Source organism: Equus quagga, chromosome 2, assembly GCF_021613505.1.
Source record: "Equus quagga isolate Etosha38 chromosome 2, UCLA_HA_Equagga_1.0, whole genome shotgun sequence".
NCBI classification, from domain to species: domain Eukaryota; kingdom Metazoa; phylum Chordata; class Mammalia; order Perissodactyla; family Equidae; genus Equus; species Equus quagga.
Genome location: NC_060268.1, coordinates 59,537,548 through 59,561,580, shown reverse-complemented (window position 1 = coordinate 59,561,580; position 24,033 = coordinate 59,537,548). Strand labels below are relative to the sequence as shown.

At 50.6% G+C, this 24,033-nt stretch overlaps 1 protein-coding gene across 1 annotated transcript in view; it reads left to right on the top strand.

Annotated features, from left to right (window-relative positions):
- Positions 1–24,033, top strand: part of MEGF11 (multiple EGF like domains 11) — a 325,951-nt gene that overhangs the window by 234,727 nt on the left and 67,191 nt on the right. Inside the window, exon 6 of the mRNA XM_046654139.1 lies at positions 22,559–22,805. Within this exon, the coding sequence (XP_046510095.1) occupies positions 22,559–22,805 (247 nt within the window). The remainder of the gene's footprint in view (positions 1–22,558; positions 22,806–24,033) is intronic.

Here is a 24,033-nt window from a genome sequence, read left to right as displayed (position 1 = left end):
ATTGACCCACAGGGAAGCCAACTGGACAGTTTTTCTCAAAACTTTCTCAAGAGTTCTCTTAGCTTAACTCAACCCCCCATACTCACTGCCTCCTTTCTTCCCACCCCGAGAGATAGTTCCACTTCATACTTACTGAAGCAGAATCATAATAGTATTACCAATTAATCATTATATTGCACTTAAGTGTTTTTGCAAGCATGTTTTCAAGCATTTACCACCTGGTGCAATTATTTCCACTTGACAGATGAAGAATCAGAAGCTCACTTTAGTGAAGGGATTTTCCCTGGGTCAGCCTGTCAGTAACTGAGCTAGAACTCAATCCCAAACTTTCTGCTTCCCAGGTCTATGCTTTTCAGCAGAAGGTTGGGAAAGAACAAGAAAATACTAGCAGAAAGTGGGAGTGGGAAAAGAAATTTCAGGAGGGTAAATGCCAGGAGCCCCTCTAAGAAGGGCTCTTCCTATCATTTTGACCACCAGAATATTATGGAAATTGAAGCATTAATTTGTTTCGTAGAGTGACAAGAATGGAAGGAATTATTGCTCTGCTTTTCACGGTCTGTGCTGAGCAGTTCATTGGTATGGAATTCAGCACCAAGGACAGTGCCTCTGGCCCCACAGCCCTGGCATTGTAAGACCTGAGAGAAGTAGAAGGGTCCTCTGAGGTCGCAGAGTGCAACCTTCACCCTCTGTACAAACCACTTCTGCATTATTTAGAGCCCATCTGACCTCTGCTTGAATGCCTCCTGCTATGGAGGATCTTACCACTCCCAAATTCAGTCCTTTCCATTGGTGTATGGTTTGCGCTTAGAGATGACACCTCCTATTGCAAGTGGAAGAAGTCAGGGAGATCTTACTGCTGAGAAGAGGATCACCAAATTCTTTTAAAAATTATTAAGTACTAGTGACATATAGAAAAACAGAGAAAATAGTATAAAAAACACCCACCACTCAGACTGAAAAAATATTAACATTTACTGTATTTGCCTCAGATCCTTTTTAAAGAAAGAAAACATTACAAAAATATTTGAAGGCCTCTTTGTGCCCCTCCCTGATTGAGTTCTCCTCTCCCCAGGGATCATCAGTATGGTTGTTAAGACTCCTTAATCCTGAAAGTTATGTCAGAGCCGAAAGGGTTCCTGGAGACCTCCTTTTCCAAACCCCTCACTTAGCAGGTGAGGAAACCAAGACCTGGAGAGAGGACTTGACTTAAGATCTCAGTGGTGGTCCTAAGCCTTTTCATGGCCATTATCTTCTCTTTCATTTCATCCCAGTCTTTGATGTGGGGTGGGACATGGATTAGTATATCCATTTTACAGGCCTTTGTGTTGTCTGTCTGCCTTCTTAGCTCTCCACTTCAACTGGAAGATATCAAATCACCCTCTGTTGCATGTGGAAATACCAGGGCATCATAGGTGGAAGATTTCCTTGGCTCACCCCTTGTTTTCCGTATGAGAAATTTGAGTCATGGTAGATAACTGAATCGTAAGGGAAATTGACTTGCCCTGTGGGGTCTAGAATGGGATTAAGTGGAGCAGGACTCTGGGTGATGGGGCCGGGGAATAGCTTCAGCAAAGTGTCAGCACACGAAGGCAGAGTCTGCTGGGAACCTGGGCGTGAAGGGAAGGCTAGGCCTGCATGTGGAGGGCTTCGAATGCCAGGTCCCCATGCATCTGGACTTGAGCCTCAACTCACTGTGGAGCCATGGAAGGGCTCTATGTAGGGCAGTGACCTCATCAGATTGGTCATTTGGAAAGATCACTCTGGAAGTTAGACAGAGGTGGGGTGGGGGAAGAGGATAAAAGTGGGGCACTGATTTGGCCACTTGTTACAACAATCTACAGCCACCCATGGCTGCTTTTTCTCCTGGTGCTGGTGGGTTATTTGACAGGTAACGGGTAACCCTCAGGCCCTGATGGCTTATCCTGGGCCAGCTGCGCCCCATCCCCGCTCCCCCCGCCCATTCAGCCACTCCCAGGGATAGAAAATTTGTCTTCATAAGACATGAGAAGATGGCATATAGGGGAAGCCACCGTAGCCCACTCTCACGTGGCAGGACAAGATGAGTAAAGGGGCATGTTTTGCACTATTCATTTCTGACTTGCATCTGTGGTTCAGCTCTGATGCTGTGGTAGAAGCAGCCCAGGGCCTCTGGAGACCTGTTTCAGGCTCAGCATTGCCCCTAGGTCGTCGTGTGACCTTGAACAAACCACTTTCCCTTTCTGGGCCTCTGATTCTTCACCTGAAAAAGGGGAGGACTGGATCAGCTGATCACTAAGGTGTCTGAGGTTCTAGTACTTTGTAATTAATCCTCCTCTTCACTTTTGTGAGTCATGTATGGGATTCTTAACTGAGGTCTGCACAAACAGTCATGAATCGATTAACACTGGGGATCCGTTCTGAGAAATGCATCAGGTGATTTTGTTGTGCGAACATCACAGAGCGCACTTACACAAACCTAGATGGTACAGCCTACTACACAGCTAGGCTATACGGTACTAATCTAATGGGACCACTGTCGTGTATGCAGTCTGTTGTTGACTGTAACGTCATTATGTGGTGCATGACTGCAGTCTACTTAGCCCTGGTCCTCCATAATCGTAACTGCTACAATTCATTGTCCCTTTATCGGGCGCTTGGCACTGTGCTAAGTTCTGTGTAGTTGCATTTAATTATTACAACTACCCTACCAAGGTGCTGTAATTGTTTTCGTTTTACAGATGGGGGAAACTGAGGCAAAGGATGTTTTTAATAAGTAGCCCAAGGTTACCCTGTAGAACCAGAAATTGAACCCAGGTCTGTTAGCTTCCACAGCTGTGCTCTGAATTCCCACACCTTAATACCCAGCCCCAAGCTCAGGCCCGGCCAGGTCCCCATAGCAGTGCCTTTCAAGTTCTCCTGGTCCACATCAAACCCTGAGAGAAAAACTTCTCTGGGGCTCTCCTGGGCTTTGTGAGTTACCAGCCCCACCCCCACCTGGAGAGCTCTGCTGAGGAGCTTGCTTCCTGTTTGCTCATTTTAATAAGATTGGTCTCTCTCCCAAGCCTGAGTGATGACAGGTAGCCAACTAGAACTAACTACAGTGTTAACTTTGCCTTGAAATCCTCCGCAAGCTCCCCAGCTGGAGACAGCTTGAGCCATGAGCTCATTAAGCAACAGAAGCCTGTCTCCCTATTGCCTAGATGCCGGCAAGAAAACCCCTAATAGACCTGCTTTTACACTGAGTTGAAAAGAGCTGCGCTCACCCAATCCCACCACCTTGTTGCAGCCCCCATTCCACTCCCCGCTCCTGGTATTCAATTAGCCACCAATTAGGCATCGAGGGTTCCCCAGCCCCCTGCCAGCCCCTGACCAGAGCAGGAGAGGATCACAGAGCTCTCAGCCCAGGTTCAAAGGCATTTTGATTGTGTTCCTGTGTTTATCCCGCTCCCTTCACGTGGGCCTGGCTTCCTTTGAAAGTGAAATGCTTTAAAAGGAGAAAAAAAAAGAAAACCCCACACACTGGGGAGGCCCACTGGGACCCCCTTTCATTCAAACATCCAGTTCAGAGGGCCTCCCCACCGCCCTCCCACGCATCTCCCAGCACGTCCTGGGCCTCAGCCTCACCTCGTCCTCCCACCCCAACCCTTTTGGGTCCCAGCCATTGAGGGGAGGGAGATGAGAGAGAAAAATGGGTAGGGTAGAGGAAAAGGAGGTGAGAGCAGGGAGAGAGGCAGCAAAGATAGAAATGGAGACAGGTGGAGAGAGATGGAGGGACATCAGGGGAAGCAGCTGCTAAGTCTCCTATCCTCCCAGAGGGAGGCTGAGCTGTGAATGAGAACCACCTTGGTAGTGCTTCAGCTCCCAGGAAATCCTATTTTGATAGTGACAACGTCCTCTGCTGGGCCCTGGAGTGCTGAGGCAGAATCCCAGTCAATCCAGCCTGGGCAAGTGTCCCCTCTTCCTCAGTTTCTAAGTGTTTCTTATGCCTCTCTCCTCCCTTATACCAGCCAGACAGGGCTGCTAGGTACAGATGTTCGGGTTGTGCACTGCATAGAGCAGACATAGAGAAACTTTTATGGGAAGCACGTGGGTGGGTGTTGGGGACTCCAGCCCTCCCAGCAGTCCTGGAGGAGCCTCTCCCACACACACTCACTGGCACACACTGCCTGGAGGCTGCTCCCAATCCTGATTCTTCCTGGACAAGCCCTGAGGTCCCTTCTCTTGTGAGCTCTCTGGGGCCAAATTTCTGTCCCCACCCCTCAACTCTAACCCTGACAAGGTTAGAGAACCTAGAGACGCTCCCTACACACCTGCAATGACTTTCCTGCCTCAGGCCTTTGCTTACGCTGTTCCCTCAGTCTCCCCCACTCCTCATGGGCTCTTCCTTCAGGCCTAGCAAGTCGTGTCCTCCTTCAAGCCTCCCAGCCCCAGGGGCCCTGCTCTGCGACCCTCAGGTTCACAGTGTGCCTCCCTGGTCCTTTGTCTTGTTCTTGTGTCATTGTGCCACCCCCATCCCCACCCCCAGGTCATGAGGACCTGAGGGCAGGGGCCATGTCATCTTTTATCCCCAGCTCCTCTAACTATTTCTTATGTAGATTTGTTGATGAATCATTCATTGAATCAACAAGTATTAGCATCGAGCACCTGATGCCTAGCGGACAGCGTGTCAGGAACCGTGTTTGCAGTGGGGAATGAAACGGACTTGTCCTTGCAGCAAATGCTCTCGGTTCCCCAGACCTCCCAGCACTCACCTCTGTACACGAAAGGCTGCCTGTGACTCTGCCACGGGCACCATACACAGCCAGCGGGGAGTGCCAGAGAGCGGATGGTCCCGCTGGCCGCCCTCCGCAAGAGGTTAATGGACAGATGCCCTGGCCTCCTTGCCCCGTGATTGGGGTAACTCTGAGCAGTGTTCTTCATTGTCTCCCGGAGGTCCAGGCAGATTAAGCTCCAGTTGTGCTTTCTCTCCCTTCCCTTCCCTTCCCCGTGGAATCCCGTCAGTCTGCTTCTGGGGAAGCCCAAACCTATCCTTTCCCAGAGGAGTTTCCGGCCTGGTGATGATGATGATGACCTATTGTTAATCCAGCTCAACGTTCAGCTCCCTCGTGAGTTTGCCCTTGCACATAGCACGATGCCTTGAACGATGACTTTGTTCATGCATTTATCTCCACGTTTCCTTGAAGGGTTTGTTGAATGGTACTGAGCGCCTCCTACTTGAGCACTGACTGAGGTGCGTTTTCACCATATCCTGACCACAACCCTCTAAGGCCTGTAAGAGCCCCATTTTATAGGTGAGATGAGGACGCGAAACCTCAAGGGGCAGCATAGCTGGCCCAGGGTCACACAGGTGGTAAGAGGCAGAGACGGGATTCGAGCTCAGGTCTGTGTGATTCCAAAGCTCAGGGGCCTGATGGGTCAGCATCCACCTCAACACAAGGCAATGAGCGGCAGGCACGACGCGTTTAGAATGAGGTGGAGAGCAAGAAGGTTCTGGAAAGCTTCTCTAAGGAGGAGGCATTTAATCTGAACCTTAATGGGTAAGGGGAATTCAGAGGTTGGAGAAGCCCCTGCCCTGTGTGGGGTCTTCGGAGCCTTAAGGAGTGAATCCCACGTGGAGGACGCAGATAGATGCTCTGGAGGAGGCTGAGTGCCCCCAGACAGAATGAGGGGTGCTGAGGCATGGGCCATGTCTGCTGAGCGAAGCTCATCAGATTCCTTCTGAAGTCCCAGCCTCTTAAGAGCTCAAGGGATATCCTTGAAGTATAAGATGTGGATGTCCTGCTTAATGAAGGCACCTGCTGCTGCCCGCTCTGGGCCACGCCTGTGGTCATCAGAAATCCGAAGGGTCATTAACCCCATCCCTTTTGCTCATGTGCTGGTCACGTTCCTTGCCTGGGTACTAACTGGGTAATCAGCTCCCAGCGGTCCTGGCCTGCCCCGCGTGCCCCAGTCTCTTCTTCATGGTTCCCAGCTGCACAGGGGGACCCACCACCCCTGGGACCTGCCCTCTCACCTCTCCAACTTGTGGCAGACACAACACCTACATTTAGTGATGGGTGGGCCAAGCTTCAGGAGTCAGTGCTTGACACCCAGAGACACAAATAGCAATAAGGAGACTGTATTTAGCGAGGCCTCCGCCTCTCCTAGAGGGGGCATGTAATTTATGAGATCCCAGCTTGGGTACAACTGTCTGCACATTATCTGAATCACCTGGATGCCAACGCGCCCTGAGGTGCCCCCACCGATTCTCCTCCCCTTTCATTCCCCCTCCCCAGCTGTCTTCTGCCTGGCATGGGGTCAGGGGAGGGCATCTCACTGGCACCAAGCAGTGCTATGAGCAACTCTGTGGAGTGTAAAGGCCAGTGCTCACTCACGCGCACTCTCTCTCTCGTTCGCTCTTTCTCTCGCTTGCTCTCTTGCTCTCTCCTTCTAAGCCAGGAGGTCCTGGCCTACCTAGGATAAAGATGGGATGCAGAGAGGGACCGTGTCCCTCCGGGTCCAGGGCTGTAAGTCCCATCCACAGGGAAGCCCTGCTTTGTTACTGTCATGGAGTCACGACAGAACCCTTCAAGAGCTTCCCATTGCTCTTAAAATAAAACCCCAGCTCCCTGCCCTGGCCACGTGTGATCTGGCCCCGTCTGCCTTGTCTAGAGCCCTTCCCTCTCTCATTTCTCTCACAATGTCCTGGCTGTGCTGCCTGCCTCAGTGCCTTGACCCTGTCAGCCTTTCTCCACCATGGGACGTCCGCCACGTTCTTCCTTCTACCTGGAAGGCTCTTACCTCTTGCTCTTCCCACGGCTGCCTCCTCCTCCTTCACCTCCCAGCGTAAATGTCAGCTCTTCAGGGAGGCCTTCCTTGACTTCCCAATTGAGAGGAAGCCCCCTCATTGTTTTCTATCAAGCTTTTATTTGCACTTTCATTCCCTTACTGCAACTTTTAGTTATATATTTCCTTGTTAATTCACTTGCAAATATTTATTGAGCATCTACTATCTGACAGACACTGTTCTAGGTGCTGGGGATACAGCAGTGAATGAAACAAGGCCCCTGCCTCCATGGAGTGGACATTCTAGTGGGATTCACAGACAATAAGCCAAAAGGTGAAAATAAATATATGTTGCAGTGGTTACATAATATCAGACTGAGTAAGTTCCAGAGAGAAAAAATAAAGCCAGGAGATGGGAAGAGAACTCAGACAGGGTGGCCCAAGAAGGCTCTGCGGGGTGCCGTCTGAGCAGAGGCCAGAATAGAGGCCTTCATTTGCTTCTTGTCTCTCTATGCTGCTAGATTCTTAGCTCCAGGAAGGTCCCATGGGCGCTTTATTCCCCACTTGATCCCCAGTGCTGGTACACAGTAGGCAGTCAGTAAAGTTTTATGGCCAAGTGAACAAATGGACAGCTAACCAGACCTCCTGCAGCTGCAGCATGAGTGTCTTTTCTTGACTTCATCCTTAGCAGATCCCAGGAGAAGCCGAGATAACATAGCAGCCCCACCATTCGATAACTCTTAATAGATGAGAAGGCCATTTGTCACTCGCCCTCAGGCCTCCTCTCTCCAGGGAAACCAGAGGTCCTCACCCAACATTGATGGATGGAGGATCCTCGGACTGGCAGGCCCAGCTGGGAGCTGCTCTCAAAGTCCCTCCTTACACAGGGAAAAATGGACACGAATGACACAAATGGCAAGAGAGAGTTGAGCAGGAGACCCCCAATACCAGAGATACGGCCTCCTGCTGATCGGTGGGCCCTGTGTGAAGTGACCCCACTGGGGAAGCAGTGCCATGGAGAAGGTGGCTGGGGTCAGAGCCTGAACACCTGGAGTCTTGATTCTCCTGGTGACTAGACCACTGACCTTGGGCAAGCTGCTTCACTTCTCTGGGCCTCGATCTATCCGTCTGAGCAATGAGAATGCCAATCTTTGCTTCAGTGACCTATAAGCATAGAGGTGCTTTGGAAGGTCAAAGGTATATGATAAACAGGGTTACTCTAAAGAGCAAGTTAATCGCACAGGACTGGGGAGAATTGTCGTATCAAGTGAGGCAAAGCTGCGTTTGTTGTCTTGGTTGTGAAAATTCTATTTATGCCTAGAATTCAGTGGGTGCCTGTGAGCAAAATTCAGAGCACACACTTGTGCTCCAAGACTCAACGCTTTGCTTCCTCCTTTGGGTTCACTGTCCTCCACGTGCCTGAGTCTTTGTCTCTGATCCCCCAGGTGACTGAGAGAGCCCAGCACGTCTGGGATGGAAGGAATCTTTGGAATCGTCTAGTGCTACCCTCTTCATTTTACAGTGGGGAAACCGAGGTTCAGAGAGGGCATGTGACTTGCCTAAGGCCACATAGAAAGTCAGCAGGGGGACCTGGACTGTATCCGCGGTGTCCATAACTCCCAGATGGGGCCGGAGGCAGGGAGGGGATGGAGAGCCGAGGCAACATCCGGATGCGCTCCTGAGGCGGGATGTTACCTCTCTGTGTCTGTTTCCCCATCTGAAAATGGAGATTATGGGGTTGTTGGGAGAGTTCAATAAGATACAACCCATAAAGAGCCCAGAGAGAGCTTCATCTAGGTGAGCTCCCAGCATGCTGACTGCTACTGTCCTGGACACAACAGGCACCAGCAGAGCCACACAGCCACTCTGATCAGCAGGTGCTCTGCTCTACCAGTGGGGAAGTATTTTGAATGTCACCCTTGGTTATATTCATCATTCCCAAGTTCCTTGTCCCTTAGGTAGCACAGCAGCCTCTGGGAGTTCTGGGATTTCTCAAAGGAGACAGGACAGAAATCTTGCGCAGCTGGATCGCCAGTAAAACTGCCTGTAAACCTGTCTTGGTCTAGACTTCATCCCTCCTCTGAGCTGTATTCTAGCCCAGTGCCATTCAGAGTGGTCTGTGGCCCCAAAATCCAGGAGTTGTCACTGGCCAGTGATGAGCTAAGTAAGAAATTGAGAGTCAACGTTTAGAAACTTAGAGCAATTTTGGCATTGCTGTGACAGCCACGCCCGTGGATGGTGGGCTCCCCTGCTGGACAGGGCAGAGCCTAGACCGGGTGTGGTCAGAGCCTCACGGTAAATCCCACCTGGAGTGAGCTGCATGCTCAGTTAGGACCGGGTATCTGTCTGTGATGGACTGGAAAACAAAACAAAACTGTCCCTTCCCCACAGGCAGTTTGAGAAGCGGAGGTCTAGCCTTCTATCAATGAGACAAACTCAGCCTGCTTCCCGGGCCCTGGGCCACCAGAGCTGTGTGCCCCCTTCCAGACCGCTTCCACCCTGAGCCCTCCCTCCCTTTGCCTTTGCTGTCTCCTCTACTCAGACTATCTTCCCGTGCTTTCCCACCTATTGAAATCCTATCCCTCCTCCTAGATCCTAAATCAAATCCCATCATTTCCACAGGCTCTCCTGGGCAGACGGAGCCCTGCCCTCCCCGTGCACTGTCACCTCCCACAAGCGCCTCTCTCAGTCTGTCTCGTAGGACCCATGACGATGGCACACGTGCCTGACTTTGATCAATCTGTGGCCCCGAGGACCAACCAGGCCCTCCCACCCTTTTTAAGCCCCACCCAGTCCGGGCCTTACACCCAATCATTCTCAAGCAATGTCAGCCGAGCTGATCCAAAGCACTGGGGCACCAGTGGGCTCCAGATACTGCTTTTGCCAAAAGAAAAAGTGGCTCAGATGTAAATGCCTTTCATTGGGACAATCGTGGTAAACCCTGCAGCTCAACCAGAGGAGCGGGTGTGTCTGCTGGTGAGAAGAGCCTTCCACCAGGCCCCTGGGGTGCAGCATTAACTCGCAGGATGAGTGGCTGGGGCGGAGGGCTCCAGGTCCGTCCTGCCCCCAGTCCACAGCCTTCTTCTGGCTGACTCTCGCCATGACTCCAGGCTTCCCTGGTTCCAATTACCCCTGCTTGCTTTGCCTCTCCCTGGGGCCTGTGAACCCTCCAATGAGTTGCTGGGGCAGCTGCAACACAACAACCACCCCGCTGTCTTCTCCTTCCCACCTGATGAGAAAGACCCCCGGCTCCATCATGAACAGGGCAAAAGCTGGGCCAGGCCTGAGTTCAAAAATGCCCTGTGGGCCCACGAAGGAGCCAGCCCCCTGCAGGGCCTCCACTTTCACTGCCTCTGTTCTGCTTCCTGCATTTTCCCTGTGGGAGTTTGGCCGCAGTGCCACACAGGAAGTTGCGGAAGGACAGAGACCCTGAGCATCACTTGACTGCCTCCCCATGAGCATCCATTGCCGTGCTGGGCCTGAAGTGGCTGCTCAAGGGGTGAGCAGAGGAAGGAAAAAAATTAAATTACAGCAAGAAATTCCTCAGTTAGACCTATGGAAGAACTTTCCGACTCTGACAAGGAATTAAACACAGACTTTTAAAGGCAGAAAGGGTCTTAGAAATTGGGTTTTCACGCCCCACCCCCAACCCCGCCCTGACCCTACACACACTTTTCGCTGCTTAATCCTTTGTCCTTATGTGAGAACCCAAAAGAAAACTCAGCAGCTCTGGAGCTGTGGAAATGAGGGGTCCAGAGCCCCTGTCATGACCTCAAGTGCCACTCCAGGTGTGGGACCCCTTTGGACTCCATGGGTCACTGTTTGTCTCATCTGGGCTAATCCTGTCACTTTGCCAAGGGGCACACTGAGGACTCGAAGGGTGGTGCCTGCTCAAGGCCCATAACAGGGCCAGAGAGAGGTTCTTTCCACCAGACCAGATGTCACTGTCTGAAGCAAGTTGGGGGGAAGTGGGATGATGGGACGCTGGTAGAGAATGTTGCAGAATGAGTTAATTCCTCACAAGAAACAGGCTGGGACCCCGCGACCTTCCTGTGTCCTTTCCCTCAGAGCACATCTGGGGTCCCACCCCCACACGGTGGAGCTTCACCAGACTCCCTTCGATCCCCCCACCCCACCGCCCAGGGTTTGCTCAGGAGCTTTGAAAGGGAGGTGAGGGACGGCCATGCTGGAGAGGGCGCAGGGCCGAGGCAGCGGCCCCCTGGTGGGTCTGCGGTGTCTTTGCCAGCTGCCTTTGAAAGGCTTTTCCAAAGAGGTAATTCCTTTGTGCACAGACATGATTTATGAGGCTTTCTAGGCAAATTGTGGAGATAAATGGTCTTTGGGGCTGGGAAGTTTCAAAGGCAGTGATGCAGGCAGATCAGAGGGAGCTGGGCAGCCGGGAGCTGGGGCCCTCATTAAAAGCCTGTTGGGGAGGGGTGGGGGCTGAACAGAGCTGAGGACGGACCAGCTCTGGCTGGTCCCTGGGTCCATTTAGGGCAGCACCCAGCTTGCCTCTCACCCTGGGCCTCACTGACCCCGATGATGCTGAAGTGTATAAGGCAAAAGTGCTGGGGCTGTTGAGATGCATTTATCCCACAGCTGGGTGCAGCCTCGGGCAGAGGTTTAGAGGCTGGAGGGGGTGATGCCTGAGCTCCGACTTGGATTCTGGAAGTACAGGGAATGACAGCATGGGCACTCCTGCAGGAAGCCCATGGTGTCTGCCCCAGCTGTGCTCAGGGTGGCCCAGAGACCTTGCCACCCTCTCCTGTCTCTCACTGATGACCCAGACAGGTCCCTTCCCTCTCTGGCCCTTGATGTACTCTCTGGACAAGGAAAGCACAGGCGTGAGCGAGCTCCGGCACTCCAGCTCTGCAGTGACTCCCAGCCCGACACTCTGCAGGATGAGGTTGTTAAATGTCCCCGTTTGAGAAGCAGGCCAGAGGTCACACTGGCCGTGAGGTTGGGCGTGAGTCATCTAACCACACGGAACCTTGGTTCTTCCTCTGTAGAGTGGGAAGAATTACGGCGACCCTGAGGAGTCATGCCATGGATGGAACGAGTTCGGTCCTACAAAGACCGAATGACTAGTTTTCTTTCCCATCACCTGTCCACATGATATTGTGGCATTCTACACCCGGAGCAGTCCCGGTGAAGGTGATAAGTTTGACTTTCACACCATCTCCTCTCTCCAAAAGCAGTTAACAAACACACGCACGCACACCCTTCCTAATCCGGCTCCCAGGTCTGCTAATTGCCACTTGGATATTAACAGATAATTGGGGAATTAATGGCTGATAATGCCTCATGGTGTGACAACACCACCATCCCCCCACCCCCCTACATGAACATGGGATGACGTACATTTTAATAGGGGATTCCTTATTAAGAAATGGAGTCCTCATGGTGAAATGCCAGGAAGGCATAGCAATATCTTGAAGCAAGGGCCTGGTGCTGGTTTCCAGATCATCCATCCACAGAGATGCAGGCTCTGAGAAAATGGAGTTGCTGGGTCTCCCTGCTCCCTCCTGATACTGTGATGGTGTGGCATCTGGTTATAATGGACTTGGTGGCCTAGAGCCATGATTGAGGCTGTGGCAATGGAGATAAGGAAGGAAATGAGCCAAAGAGACTGACTCTGCTTAGGACATTTAATGTACCCACTGGCTTCATTGCCTCCTCCTGCCCTGCTGCCCTGAGGCCCTGACAGCTCCGGGCCCCCTGACCCCTGACCTGACGGTGGGACACTCTTCCTAGCTGTGGCTGTCCCAGCAGAGCTTTCCCAGTGCCCTCCAGCCATCCTGTGTTTCCTGTTTGCATGTCTGTTTTTCAAACCAACTGTGGGCTTCTCAGGCCCTGGAACACAGTGGGTGCTCAATAATTGTTTGATGAGCCAATAAATGAGCCTAATTCATCTCCTGAAAGTTGGTGTGGTGGTATGGAATAAGCCTTAGATTGACATGGCCAGCTAGTTTCAAGTCTAGCTCTCCAGCACATTAGCTGTGTGGTCACAGGCAAGTCACTCAGCCTCTCTGACCCAGTTTTCTAACCTGTAAAATGTGGGGGTTACATGAGATGACCTCTAGAGCCTAGGAGTAAGAAAACCAGTCTCTGACTCTCAACTCTGCCTTTTGCAGTCCCGGTGATTTTGCCCCCAAGGGGACATTTGTCAATATCTGGAAACATCTTTGGTTGTCACAACTGGGAGGGTGGGTGCTGCTGGCCTCTAGTGGGTAGAGGCCAAGGATGCTGTTAAACATCCTACAATGCACAAGACAACCCCCACTTCAAAGAATTTTCTGGCCCAAAATGTCAGTCGTGTCGAGGTTGAGAAACCTGATTTGTTATTTAATGTTTCTGAACCTCAGTTTCTTACTCGGAAAATGGAGTAATAATCCCACCTCACATGGTTTGCCTCAAATGCTCTTTGGAACAAGGCACAGTAGGAATAAATGGCACAGGGTTCATAAGAGGATTAAATGAAATAAGCATGAGAGGATGCAGCGAGTCCACAGTCGGCTCCCAGGGTTAGAGGTGTTTTCTGCCGTGTGTGTTGACTCCACCACCCCTGCTGCTGGGAGACGAGTGGACACTGCGGTCCACGCAGTTGCTGTGGATCCCGCCTCCCCTTGGAGGTTTGGGGAGATACAGCTAGTGTGGTTGAATAACACAGAGTAAGGAACAAGTGTAATAAATAGATCACTAAGAGCTAATGATGCATCATTATAATCCTGTGCTGTCAGCATCTCCTAGGTTTAGGGACTGTGCCAGGAGATTTGGATTTTAATCTACAGCACCTTGGCCTATTAATATTTAATTCCAACAATCTGAGTGGTGGAAAGATAGGGAGCTGAGCGGTGGCTCAGCTCAGAGCCTGGGTAACCACCTCGAATCTTTCTTGTCCACACAAGGACAAACACGCCTCCGACCCCGTTCCTCTGGCCTCTTTCTCACATGGGGACATTTAGCAACAGAGCATAGAATCACACAATGTCAGAATAGGAGGAGACCCCAGCATTTACCTGCTGGTGTTTCTTAGCGAGGAAACCACTGGCATTTGGAGAGCATAGTTCTTCATTGGGCAGGACCGTCCCTGATCATGTGTGACAACCTTATCCCCCTCCCCCCATCTCCAGGTGCCCTCTTGGGGAGGGTGACTTACTCCAGGCAAGAATCACTGATCCAAATATGTCACTTTACACATGTGAAAACAGAGGCCCAGAGAGGGGAGGGGACTGCCCAAGATTGCACAGCATTGCCGCTGACCCATCCTTCCTTGCTCCCTCAGAATTGCAGCTTAGGTCTGAAAGAGTGGAGGGGCTCAGCCTCTGAGATTTTCCTGTGCTTTTATTGGGGCAAGTCAGTTGACAAATGGGCTCACTCACTGGGAAGTCACTTTATTTATCAGCTGGAACGGTTTCAGGCGGCTCCTGCTCCATCTCTGCCTCCTTGCCTGCCGCTTTGTAAACTCAGGAGCAATCCCATGACCTGTCAGCTCCCCCTACTTCTTCCTGGGGCTGTGGGACATGAGGAGCAGACTTGGGGGCCACGGGCCATGCTTGGGAGGTGCCCTGACTGCGTCAAGCATTTCCATTGCTGCAGGGGTGCTGCAGGGCCTCGGCCCCAGCTCCAGCGCAGGCCTGGGCAGCTCAGGGTCCATGGACTCCAGCTTCGTTTCTACCCCTGACCTTCAGTTCTGAGCCCACGCCCCCTCCTTGCTGAGTCTCGGAGTTCCTGGCTGTGGAATGGGAGGACTCAGCCCTCGCTGGCATCCCCGCCTCAGGCCCAGGTCCTCCCGCCCGTGGCTCTGAGAGGACTGGTGAGAATGCAATCACCAGAAGGATGGAGGTTCTCAGCTGCTGGGCTTTTTAGAAGGACCTATGCTTGGGCCCGCCTCCCCAGGATAACTAAATCAGAATGTCCAGGAGTGAAGCCCAGGCCTGACTGTTTTATAAAACCTCTGGGGTGAAGCTACTGGGCAGCAGGCCGAGAGTCACTGTCTGAGGAAGTGCGTCCCCATGAGTGGCTGGGAGGGGCCTCTGTGGTCACTGGAAAAGGACTGGCCAAGCACCCTTGTCAGCACAGCTCACGGCTCTTCCTGTTCCCAGCTCTGGGCTAGACGCTGGGTGAGACTGTGTGCATGTGGGGGACAGGGGCAGCTACAAACAAGGACACCCCCAGCTCCCCCAGCTGCAGCCCATGGAGACTCCAAGGCTAATGGAGGAGACTGGACACCTGCCGATATGGAAGTGGTGACAAAGAAGTGATCAGCCAAGTTATTGTTCCTCATAGGGAAAGTCAATAAAGGCATAAAAGCGTAGTTAGTTGTGCCTTTAATAAATGATCTTCAGGGGGCTGGCTCCATGGTTGAGTGGTTGGGTTCACGCACTCCACTTTAGCTGCCCAGGGTTTACAGGTTCAGATCCTGGGCCTGGACCTACACACAGCTCATCAGGCCATGCTGTGGTGGCATCCCACATAGAAGAGCTAGAATGACCTACAGTAGGATATACAACTACGTACTGGGGCTTTGGGGAGGAAAAAAAAGAGGAAGATTGGCAACAGATATTAGCTCAGGGCCAATCTTCCTCACCAAAAAAAAGCATTAAAGGGGCCAGCCCAGTGGCATAGTAGTTAGTACGCATGTTCCACTTCTACGGCCAGTTCGGATCCCGGGTGCAGACATGGCACTGCTTGGCAAGCCAGGCTGTGGTAGGCATCCCACATATAAAATAGAGGAAGATGGGCACAGATGTTAGCTCAGGGCCAGTCTTCCTCAGCAAAAAGCTGAGGATTGGCAGCAGATGTTTGCTCAGGGCTAATCTTCCTCAAAAAAAAAAAAAAAAAGCATTAAAAAAATGATCTTCAGGGACTCAAAAAGATACTTGTACACCCATGTTCATAGCAGTATTATTTACGATAGCCTAAAGGTGGGAACAACCCAGGGTCCATGAAGACACGAATGGATAAACAAAGTGTGGCATATTTGTACAATAGAATAGTATTTGGCCATAAAAGGGAATGAAGTACTGACACATGCCACAACGTGGATGAACCTTGATAACATTATGCAAAGTGAAAGAAGCCAGACACAAAAGACTTATATTGTATGATTCCACTTACGTGAAATATCTAGAATAGGCAAATTCATGGAGACAGGAAGTAGATTAGAGGTTGCTAGAGGCTGGAGGGAGGAGGGAACGGGGAGTTAACCCTTAATGATTCTGGGGCTCCTGTTTGAGGTGATGGAGGAGTTTTGGAAGTAGAGGTGATGGTTGCACAACGCTGTGAATGTAATTAATGCCACTGAATTAATGGTACACTGAAAAATGATTAAAATGGCAAAATGTATGATATATATATTTTATCACAGTCAAAGAAGTTCTGAATAAATAGTCTTAACTGAAGAGAATAAAATTATGAGAAATAGGGTCAGTCATAGAAAACCTGGGACATATGAGCACCGTTCACACAGAGACCGATCCCAGAAGAAGAAGTCTGTGAAACGAGCCTCTCCTTCCTCGTCTCCTTGTGAATTACCCAAGGTGGCTGCTTAAGCCCAGGCCGGTTGCCTACATCCCATGCCCGCTCTTCCATCAACACCAGACCACACCCAGTAGGACAGCAGGGGTTAGGGGCTCAGACACCCCATCACTCCCCAGCTGTGTGACCTTGGACAAGTTATTTAACCTCACTGAGCCTTTGTTTCCTGATCTGCAAAATGGGGATACTAATATGACCCATTGCAAATGGGTTGTTGTGATCATTAAATGAGAAAATTTGCTTTATGGCTTTATCTCATGGCCTGGCACATAATAACTGCTCGATCAACTGTAGTTACAAATTGAAAAGCATGTCTGTGGTGAAGGGTGGGGGGAAGGGAGTGGTGAAGCTGCTCGCCCTTGTGCAGAGCAAGGAGCACAGCAGGCCTGGCCTGGAAGTCTGAAGGCGTCAGGGGGGACATGCACTGGCCGGGAAGGGGAGTGAGCTGGCCAGCTAAAAGGAGCCAAACAAGCCAGGCCACACACTTCTGGGTGCCCCTTGAGCCCAGGGAAGATACTTGAAAAACCAGCCAAAGCCAAATATAATTAGGAAGGAGCATCTGTGACAGAAGGAAGAGAAAGTGCATGAGGGGTGACATTCCAAGCCCAAACTGGAGAGTTTGTGATTCCCTGTGAAAGAACGCAGAGTCCTGTTGTACTTTTAATGACGATAGTTTTTATTCACCTTCAACAGGGTGGGTAAGTGGCGCACTGTAGCCGCGCCTCATTTCTCTGTCGTTGCTGGGGAATGAGGTGTTTTTAAGTGGATTTTCTAGATAACTGAAGCTTATCCCTGTGCACTCTTTTTTTTTTTTCATTTAATCACTCTGCGGCAGGGGAGGGGGATGTCTATGGAACGGATTACACACTTCCCTGCTTCCTTAATCAGAATATTCTAAATGGAATGTAACCTCTCCCTGTCAATTTGAATATGAGGGGCCGTTTACCTCTATATTAATAGCTCCAAGTTGCTTTGTCTTTTTAGTCTGCAAATGTTTTCTGTTTATTTCCATGGTTTCCTACTGTGGCACAGAGCTCTTGCTACTTATTTTTAGGAGCCCCATAAAGCACAGGCACACACGTAGACACAAACACACACATACGTGTATGCACACGCACTCACACACCAATCCGTGGTCTCAGAACCCAGACTGTCAGACTTGACAGAACTATGTTTGCATGTGCCTCTCGAATGCCCCGAACTGCCTATTATTGCCCTTTCACAGTGTGCCTTAAGGGCTCCTCCAACGGCTCTGTCCCCACTGGACTGCACTCTCAGAGGGCAGGATGCTTTCTGGCAGTAACAGGTGCTGGGTAAATGTTGAAGGGACCGGTAGAAGAATGAAATCGCGCAAGTGTTACTGTATCAGTTAAGTGGTAAGTGTGTGGGTTTTGAATGGCTTCCCAGATGTCCTTTAGACACCTCAAATCCAACAACCAAAATTAACCTCATTCTCTTTCCCTAGTATTTGCTCTTGCCGTTGTGTTTCCCATAAAGAATGTGGAACCAGTATGCCCCCAGCAGCCTACGTCGGAGCTGGGGTGACATCTTCCTCCCTCCTCTTCCTTCCCTTAGCACCCTGTCAATCACCAAGTCCTTGCTGATGCTACCTCATAAATACGGCGGGAGTCTGTCCCCTTCTCTCCATCCCAAATGCTACTACCTCAGTCACGGCCGCACCCTCTCTCTCCTATTATAACAGCGGTCCCCCTGACTCCGCTCTCACTCTCTCTCTCACAAATCTGTTCTCACCAGGGCAGCGTTTCTGCAGCCACAGCTGATCACGTCAGCCGTCTGCTGCGAGCACACTCAGAGCTTCCGGCCCCGTGGGAAGTCCGCACCCCTGCACAAGGCTCACAAAGCCCTCGGACCCGGGACTCTGCCCGGGACTCTGCCTCACCTTCTACCTTGCTCTCCCTTAAAGTCTGCACTCCAGACACCCATAGCTTTTTTTCATTTTCTCTCACATGTCATGCTTTTTCCCAGCTCCAAGCTTTTACATATATTATTTCCTCTGCCTCGATCCATTCCTCACCCTCACCCCTCCTTCAGGTGCCTTCTTTGAAGATCTTCCCTAACCCCCTAGTCTGGGTTCAGACCTGCCTGTGTCCTTCTCTAATGTGCTGAATGACCCCTAGTGTACCCTTTCACAACGTGCCTAAAGTGCTCCTGCAGCAGCTCTGTCCCCACTAGACTGTCCACTCCAAGGAGGCAGGACACTTTCTGGCACTAACAGGTGAATGTTTGTTGAAGGGATGGGTGAGAGAATGAAAGCACCCAAGTGTCAGTGCATGAACTTTGTGACAATATTCCAGCTCCCTTTTCAGAGGCGTAGTTTTGCTTCCCCCTGGGTTTCAGCTGTGCCACAAGAGAATGGAGGTCACCTCTGATAGGCAAATCATAACTGGATGCCCTGGGTGCACCAAGGACAAACTTGCCTGGACTCCAACAGTTTATCACAGAGCCAACGTCTGAGAGCAGGAACCATGACCCTAACAATGAGGGCAATCCCTTATTCCAGACCCCAGGGTTGCTCACCGTGATGAGCGGAGAGGATGTGGCCAGTCTCCGTAGTGTCACTGCCCTTGTGCTCTGCAGCTGCCACCTTGTCCCCAGTGGCACCCCTAAGTTTCTCTCCTTAGAATCGTCTTCCAGAAAGTGTCTCATTTACCTGCAGTGGAGAGAGCCAGAGCCAGAAGACCTGGGCCTGCCCTTGACTATAACCTTGGGCAATCACTTAACCTCCCTGACCCTTTATTTCCCCATCTGTAAAATGGAGAATAATAAAACATAATTCAGAGGGTTTTAAATGTCACAAGTGAGCATTTAACACGTGGTGGTTGTTATTGTTACAATGGAGTCATGTCATGTGTACATTAAACTTATGCAAATTCAACTACATGTACTTGGCGACAGAAAGAGATAGAGAAATGGAACAATAGGTAATTCTGCTAGTCCCTCCATTCACAGAGTATATATCCCAGAGAGAGGGTGGGGTGGAAGATGCTGGACGGCTGGGTCTCTGTCACTCTCTGTCCTATGAGCCTCTGTCAGTGTGAGTGGAGGTTGTAGCTGTAACTGGACTCAATTTTTTTTATTGAGGTATAATTGACATATAACATTGTATTAGTCTCACAGGTACAATACAATGATTCGATATTTGGATACATTGTGAAATGATCACCACAGTAAGTCTAGTTAACATCTATCACCACACATAGTTACAAATTTTTTTTCTTGTGATGAGAACTTTTAAAATCTACTCTCTTAGCAACTTTCAAATATACAATACAGAATTGTTAACTATAGTCACCATGCTGTACATCACATCCCCAGGACTCATTTATCTTATAACTGAAAGTTTGTACCTTTTGACCCCCTTCACCCATTTTGCCCATCCCCCTCCCCCCGCCAGCCTCTGGTAACCACCAATCTCTTCTTTGAATCTATGAGTTCACTTTTTGTTTGTTTTTTAGATTCCAGATATAAGTGACATCATATGTTATTTATCTTTCTCTGTCTGGCTTATTTTACTTTGCATAAATGCCCTCAAGGTCCGTCCATGTTGTCACAAATGGCAAGATTTCCTTCTTCTTTATGGCTGAATAATGTTCTATTATATACGCATACCATATTTTATTTATCAATTCATCCATCAATGGATACTTAGGTTGCTTCTGTGTCTTGCTATTATAAATAATGCTGCAATGAACATGGGGGTGCATGTATCTTTTCGAGTTAGTGTTTTCATTTCTTTCAGATAAATACCCGGAAGTGTAATTGCTGGATCATATTGTAGTTCTATTTTTAATTTTTTGAGGAAACTCTGTACTGTTTTCCACAGTGGCTGCATCAATTTCTATTCCCACCAACAGTGCACAAGGGTTCCCTTTTCTCTACATCCTTGCCAACACTTGTTATTTCTTGTCTTTTTGTGAGAATTGCCATCCTAACAAGTGTAAGATGATATCTCATTGTGGTTTTGACTTGCATTTCCCTGATGGTTAGTAATCTTGAGCATCTTTTCATGTACCTGTTGGCCATCTGTATGTCCTCTTTGTAAAAATGTGTATTCTGATCCTCTGCCCATTTTTTCAATTGGATTGTTTGGTTTTTTGCTATTGAGTTGTATGAGTTCTTTATACATTTTAGATATTAACTCCTTATCATATATATGATTTGCAAATATTTTTTCCCATTCACTAGGCTGCCTTTCGTTTTGTTAATGGTTTCCTTTGCTGTGCAGAAGCTTTTTACTTTGACGTAGTCCCACTTATTTATTTTTGCTTTTGTTGCTTTTGTTTTTGGTGTCAAATCCAAAAAGTTACCATGAATACCAATGTCAAGGAGCTTACCACCTATGTTTTCTTTCAGGAGTTTTATGGTTTCAGGTCTTCCATTCCAGTCTTTAATCCATTTTGAATTAATTTTTGTGTATGGTTTAAGATAATGGTCCAGTTTCATTCTTTTGCGTGTGGCTGTCCAGTTTTCCCGACACCATATATTGAAGAATCCTTTCCCCGTTGTATATTCTTGGCTCCTCTGTTGTAAATTAATTGACTGTATATGTGCGGGCTTATTTCTGGGTGCCATATTCTCTTCTATTGATCTATGTGGCTGTTTTTATGCCAATATCATACTGTTTGGATTACGATAGCTTTGTAATTTGGTTGGAATCCGGTAGTGTGATGCATCCAGCTTTGTTCTTCTTTCTCAAAATTGCTTTGGCTATTAGACTTGATTTTTGCCTCACTTATGTAGTACCAGGTGGAAAACGCAGGGTGAGGCTCACTCATAATTTGGCAGTTCAGTTTGTGTATATGAATACTTAGGGCACAGATGAAGAAGAGATGAAGCAAGATAGGGTGATTCTGGGCCTAGGGTGGTTCCATCTACTAAAGGATGACAGACAGGCTCCATGACATTGACCACTTGACCCTGGGCAGCAAGTGGGAGGTACGTGCAGGGGTATTGGTGGGGCTGATGGAGTGATTCCTACATCAGCCCTTTAGTCCCCAAAGATCCCATGTACTCACTAGCCTCACTAGAACCTTGTGCTCTTGTCCATGCTCAACACTCACGTGCCACCGTCTCTTTGCTCATACTGAGTTCCCCCAATGACACCTTCCTGATCCTACTCACCTGCCCCTTCTCCTTTCTGAGCGTCTAAACCCTAGAATCACTGGAGCACAAAGGTCATTTAATCATCTCCTGGTCTCTAGGCAGTAAGGTGACTAGCCACTCCAGTTTGCCCAAAACTGAGGGATTTCTTGGAATGTGGGAGTTTCAGTGCTGGAAGCAGGACAGCTGGTCACCGTGATAGGCAGAGAAGTGAGACATCTTTTACAGCCCACTTCAGATGGCTTCTCTTCTAGGAAGTCTTGCCTGCGTTCCTTAGCTGGGAGCAATCTTTCTCTCCACTGAACATCCCCTAGAACATTACTTGTGGCTGTGGATGCCTGAACTCCACATCCACCTTACTACGGGATTCAAGCGAATGAGGCTATAGTTTGAGGACGTCTAGTTGTTGTGTCCTGTATGTACCAGGACGGGTCAGAGTGGGAGGTGGCAGCAGGCTGGATGCCCTACTTGGGGGTCTGCCGTTCAGTCCCTTTCTGTAGCTGCAGAGTGTGAATTTCTGCAAAGCTGGCTCAGATGTCACTCTTTGAAACATTTAATTACATATAAGGATCTTGAAGGCTGTCTGCCACCTCCCAGGGAAACATTTCTTTTTCCTGCTCCTTCTGAAGTTGGCTGCTTGGAAAGTAATAAAATTGAACTGCAGATGAAGGAACCAGGGGCATAGGCATTACTGAAAGGAAGAAGCCTCAGGAGAGAGATAGGAAGGGTGACTGGGAGATGGGGGGCAGGGGGAGTTAGAAGACTGTTCATGGAGAGTGAGGTGCAAGAGGTGAGAAAACTGATGAGTTTCAAGAAGAAAGGAAAAGAGGAAGGAAAGATGGAGAGGTGGGAGCTAGGCTGGGGAGGCACCAAGAAGGAAGGTAGGGTCACAGAGAAGAGGGGTGGCAGACGGGAAGAGAAAGAGCCTGGCTAAGGGGAACAGAGACAGTCAATCAAGAACTTAGCAAAGGCAGAGAGAGGTAAATAGCTTGCGGGTCCAGAATTTCAATAGAGGAGAGAGGGCTCTGGGAGGCACTGGTTGGAAGGGAATGGCCTGAGAGGAAATGCGCTTCTTAGTGTGTATGATTATTTGGGTGGCTTGGTGGAGAGCTGATGGAGGTCAGCACCAAAGCCACAGTCTCCTCTCTTGCAGGCTGCGACAGCGACCACTGGGGCCCCCACTGCAGCAACCGGTGCCAGTGCCAGAACGGTGCCCTGTGCAACCCCATCACGGGCGCCTGCGTGTGCGCTGCCGGCTTCCGTGGCTGGCGGTGCGAGGAGCTCTGCGCGCCCGGCACCCACGGCAAGGGCTGCCAGCTGCCGTGCCAGTGCCACCACGGCGCCGGCTGCGACCCCCGCACTGGCGAGTGCCTCTGCGCGCCCGGCTACACCGGCGTCTAGTGAGTACAGGCCTGCAGGCGTGGAGGGGCGGGCGGGGCCGGCTGCCTTCTCCCCGGGAGCTGCGCGCCAGCCGGCCTCCGTGGGACTGGGCGGGGCTGTGGCATCTCCTCGCTCTGCCCACAAGAGCTGCGGAAGCTGAATGCCCAGGCCTCCCTCACGCAGGTCTCAGATCCCCGCCATCCAGGCCCCGGGGTGACTGGTGCGGACCCGAGAGTTTGCACAGATGGGCGTGCCCATGGCCAGAGGCGCTCATTCAACTCCTCCCAGGAGGCCCTTCCTGGTCGGAGCCCCAGACCTTAGCCTGGACTTCTCTTCTGATCTTAACCCAAATGCGGCTGCTCACCTGGCACCTGACCCCTCCAGGCCATTTGAGGCAGAACGGGGTGAGGGCCCTGGGCAGATAGCCTGCGTAGATTCTGGGGGTAGACTGTGCCTGTCCCTCTGCCCTACCTTCTCCCGCCACACCCCAAACAGCGCCTCACTCTGGTTCCCTGGAAAGTCTATTGACTTCGGAGCTGTTTGGTTCAGACCCCCTCAGAGGCAAGATTGACATTCTCCTCCCTGCTATGTTGAAAACTCAGCAGCCTTCCCAACAGCCCTAGATCCTGAGGGGGCACCCAAGGACTCTGGCCACAGACACATTCCTGAATGAGGGTGCTCCCTGGGCTGATGTGTAGCCAGCTCCAGCTAGATGCCGGAGTCCCTGGACTGAGGCCCAAGGCGAAGACCCCGTGCCAATCCTCCCCTGCATCTCCTCAGTGCCCAGTCCCCACACTTGAGCCTGTCAGGGGAGCTGAGAGCCTGGAAGGGGTCACGCCCCAGATGCTCGCTCTCTTCAATCCAGGTAGATTCCTGAAGGCTGGATCCATGGCCACTTAGTGCCTTTGCTCATGCTGTTCCTTCTGCCTGGCATGCCCTTCTCTCATTCTCCTGGTGAAAGGAACTTCACCTTCAAGACTCACGTAAAATGTCCCCCTCTTAGGGAAGCCTTCCTCAGCTTCTCTTCCCCAGAACCACACTCTTCTTTACCCTAAAGACTCTTGAGTCATCCCACAAGTACTGGCCCAAGTACCCGCCGTTCCAGTTCATTATATCTGAGCCCTGCTGCCCCCTCCTGGCAGGAGGCAGGACTGCATCTCAGCTGACCTTGTGCCTAATATGGTTCACATTGACTGAACTCGCTAAATCCTGGGGAGCCCTGGAGCCTGGGGACTGGCAGCCCCTGGG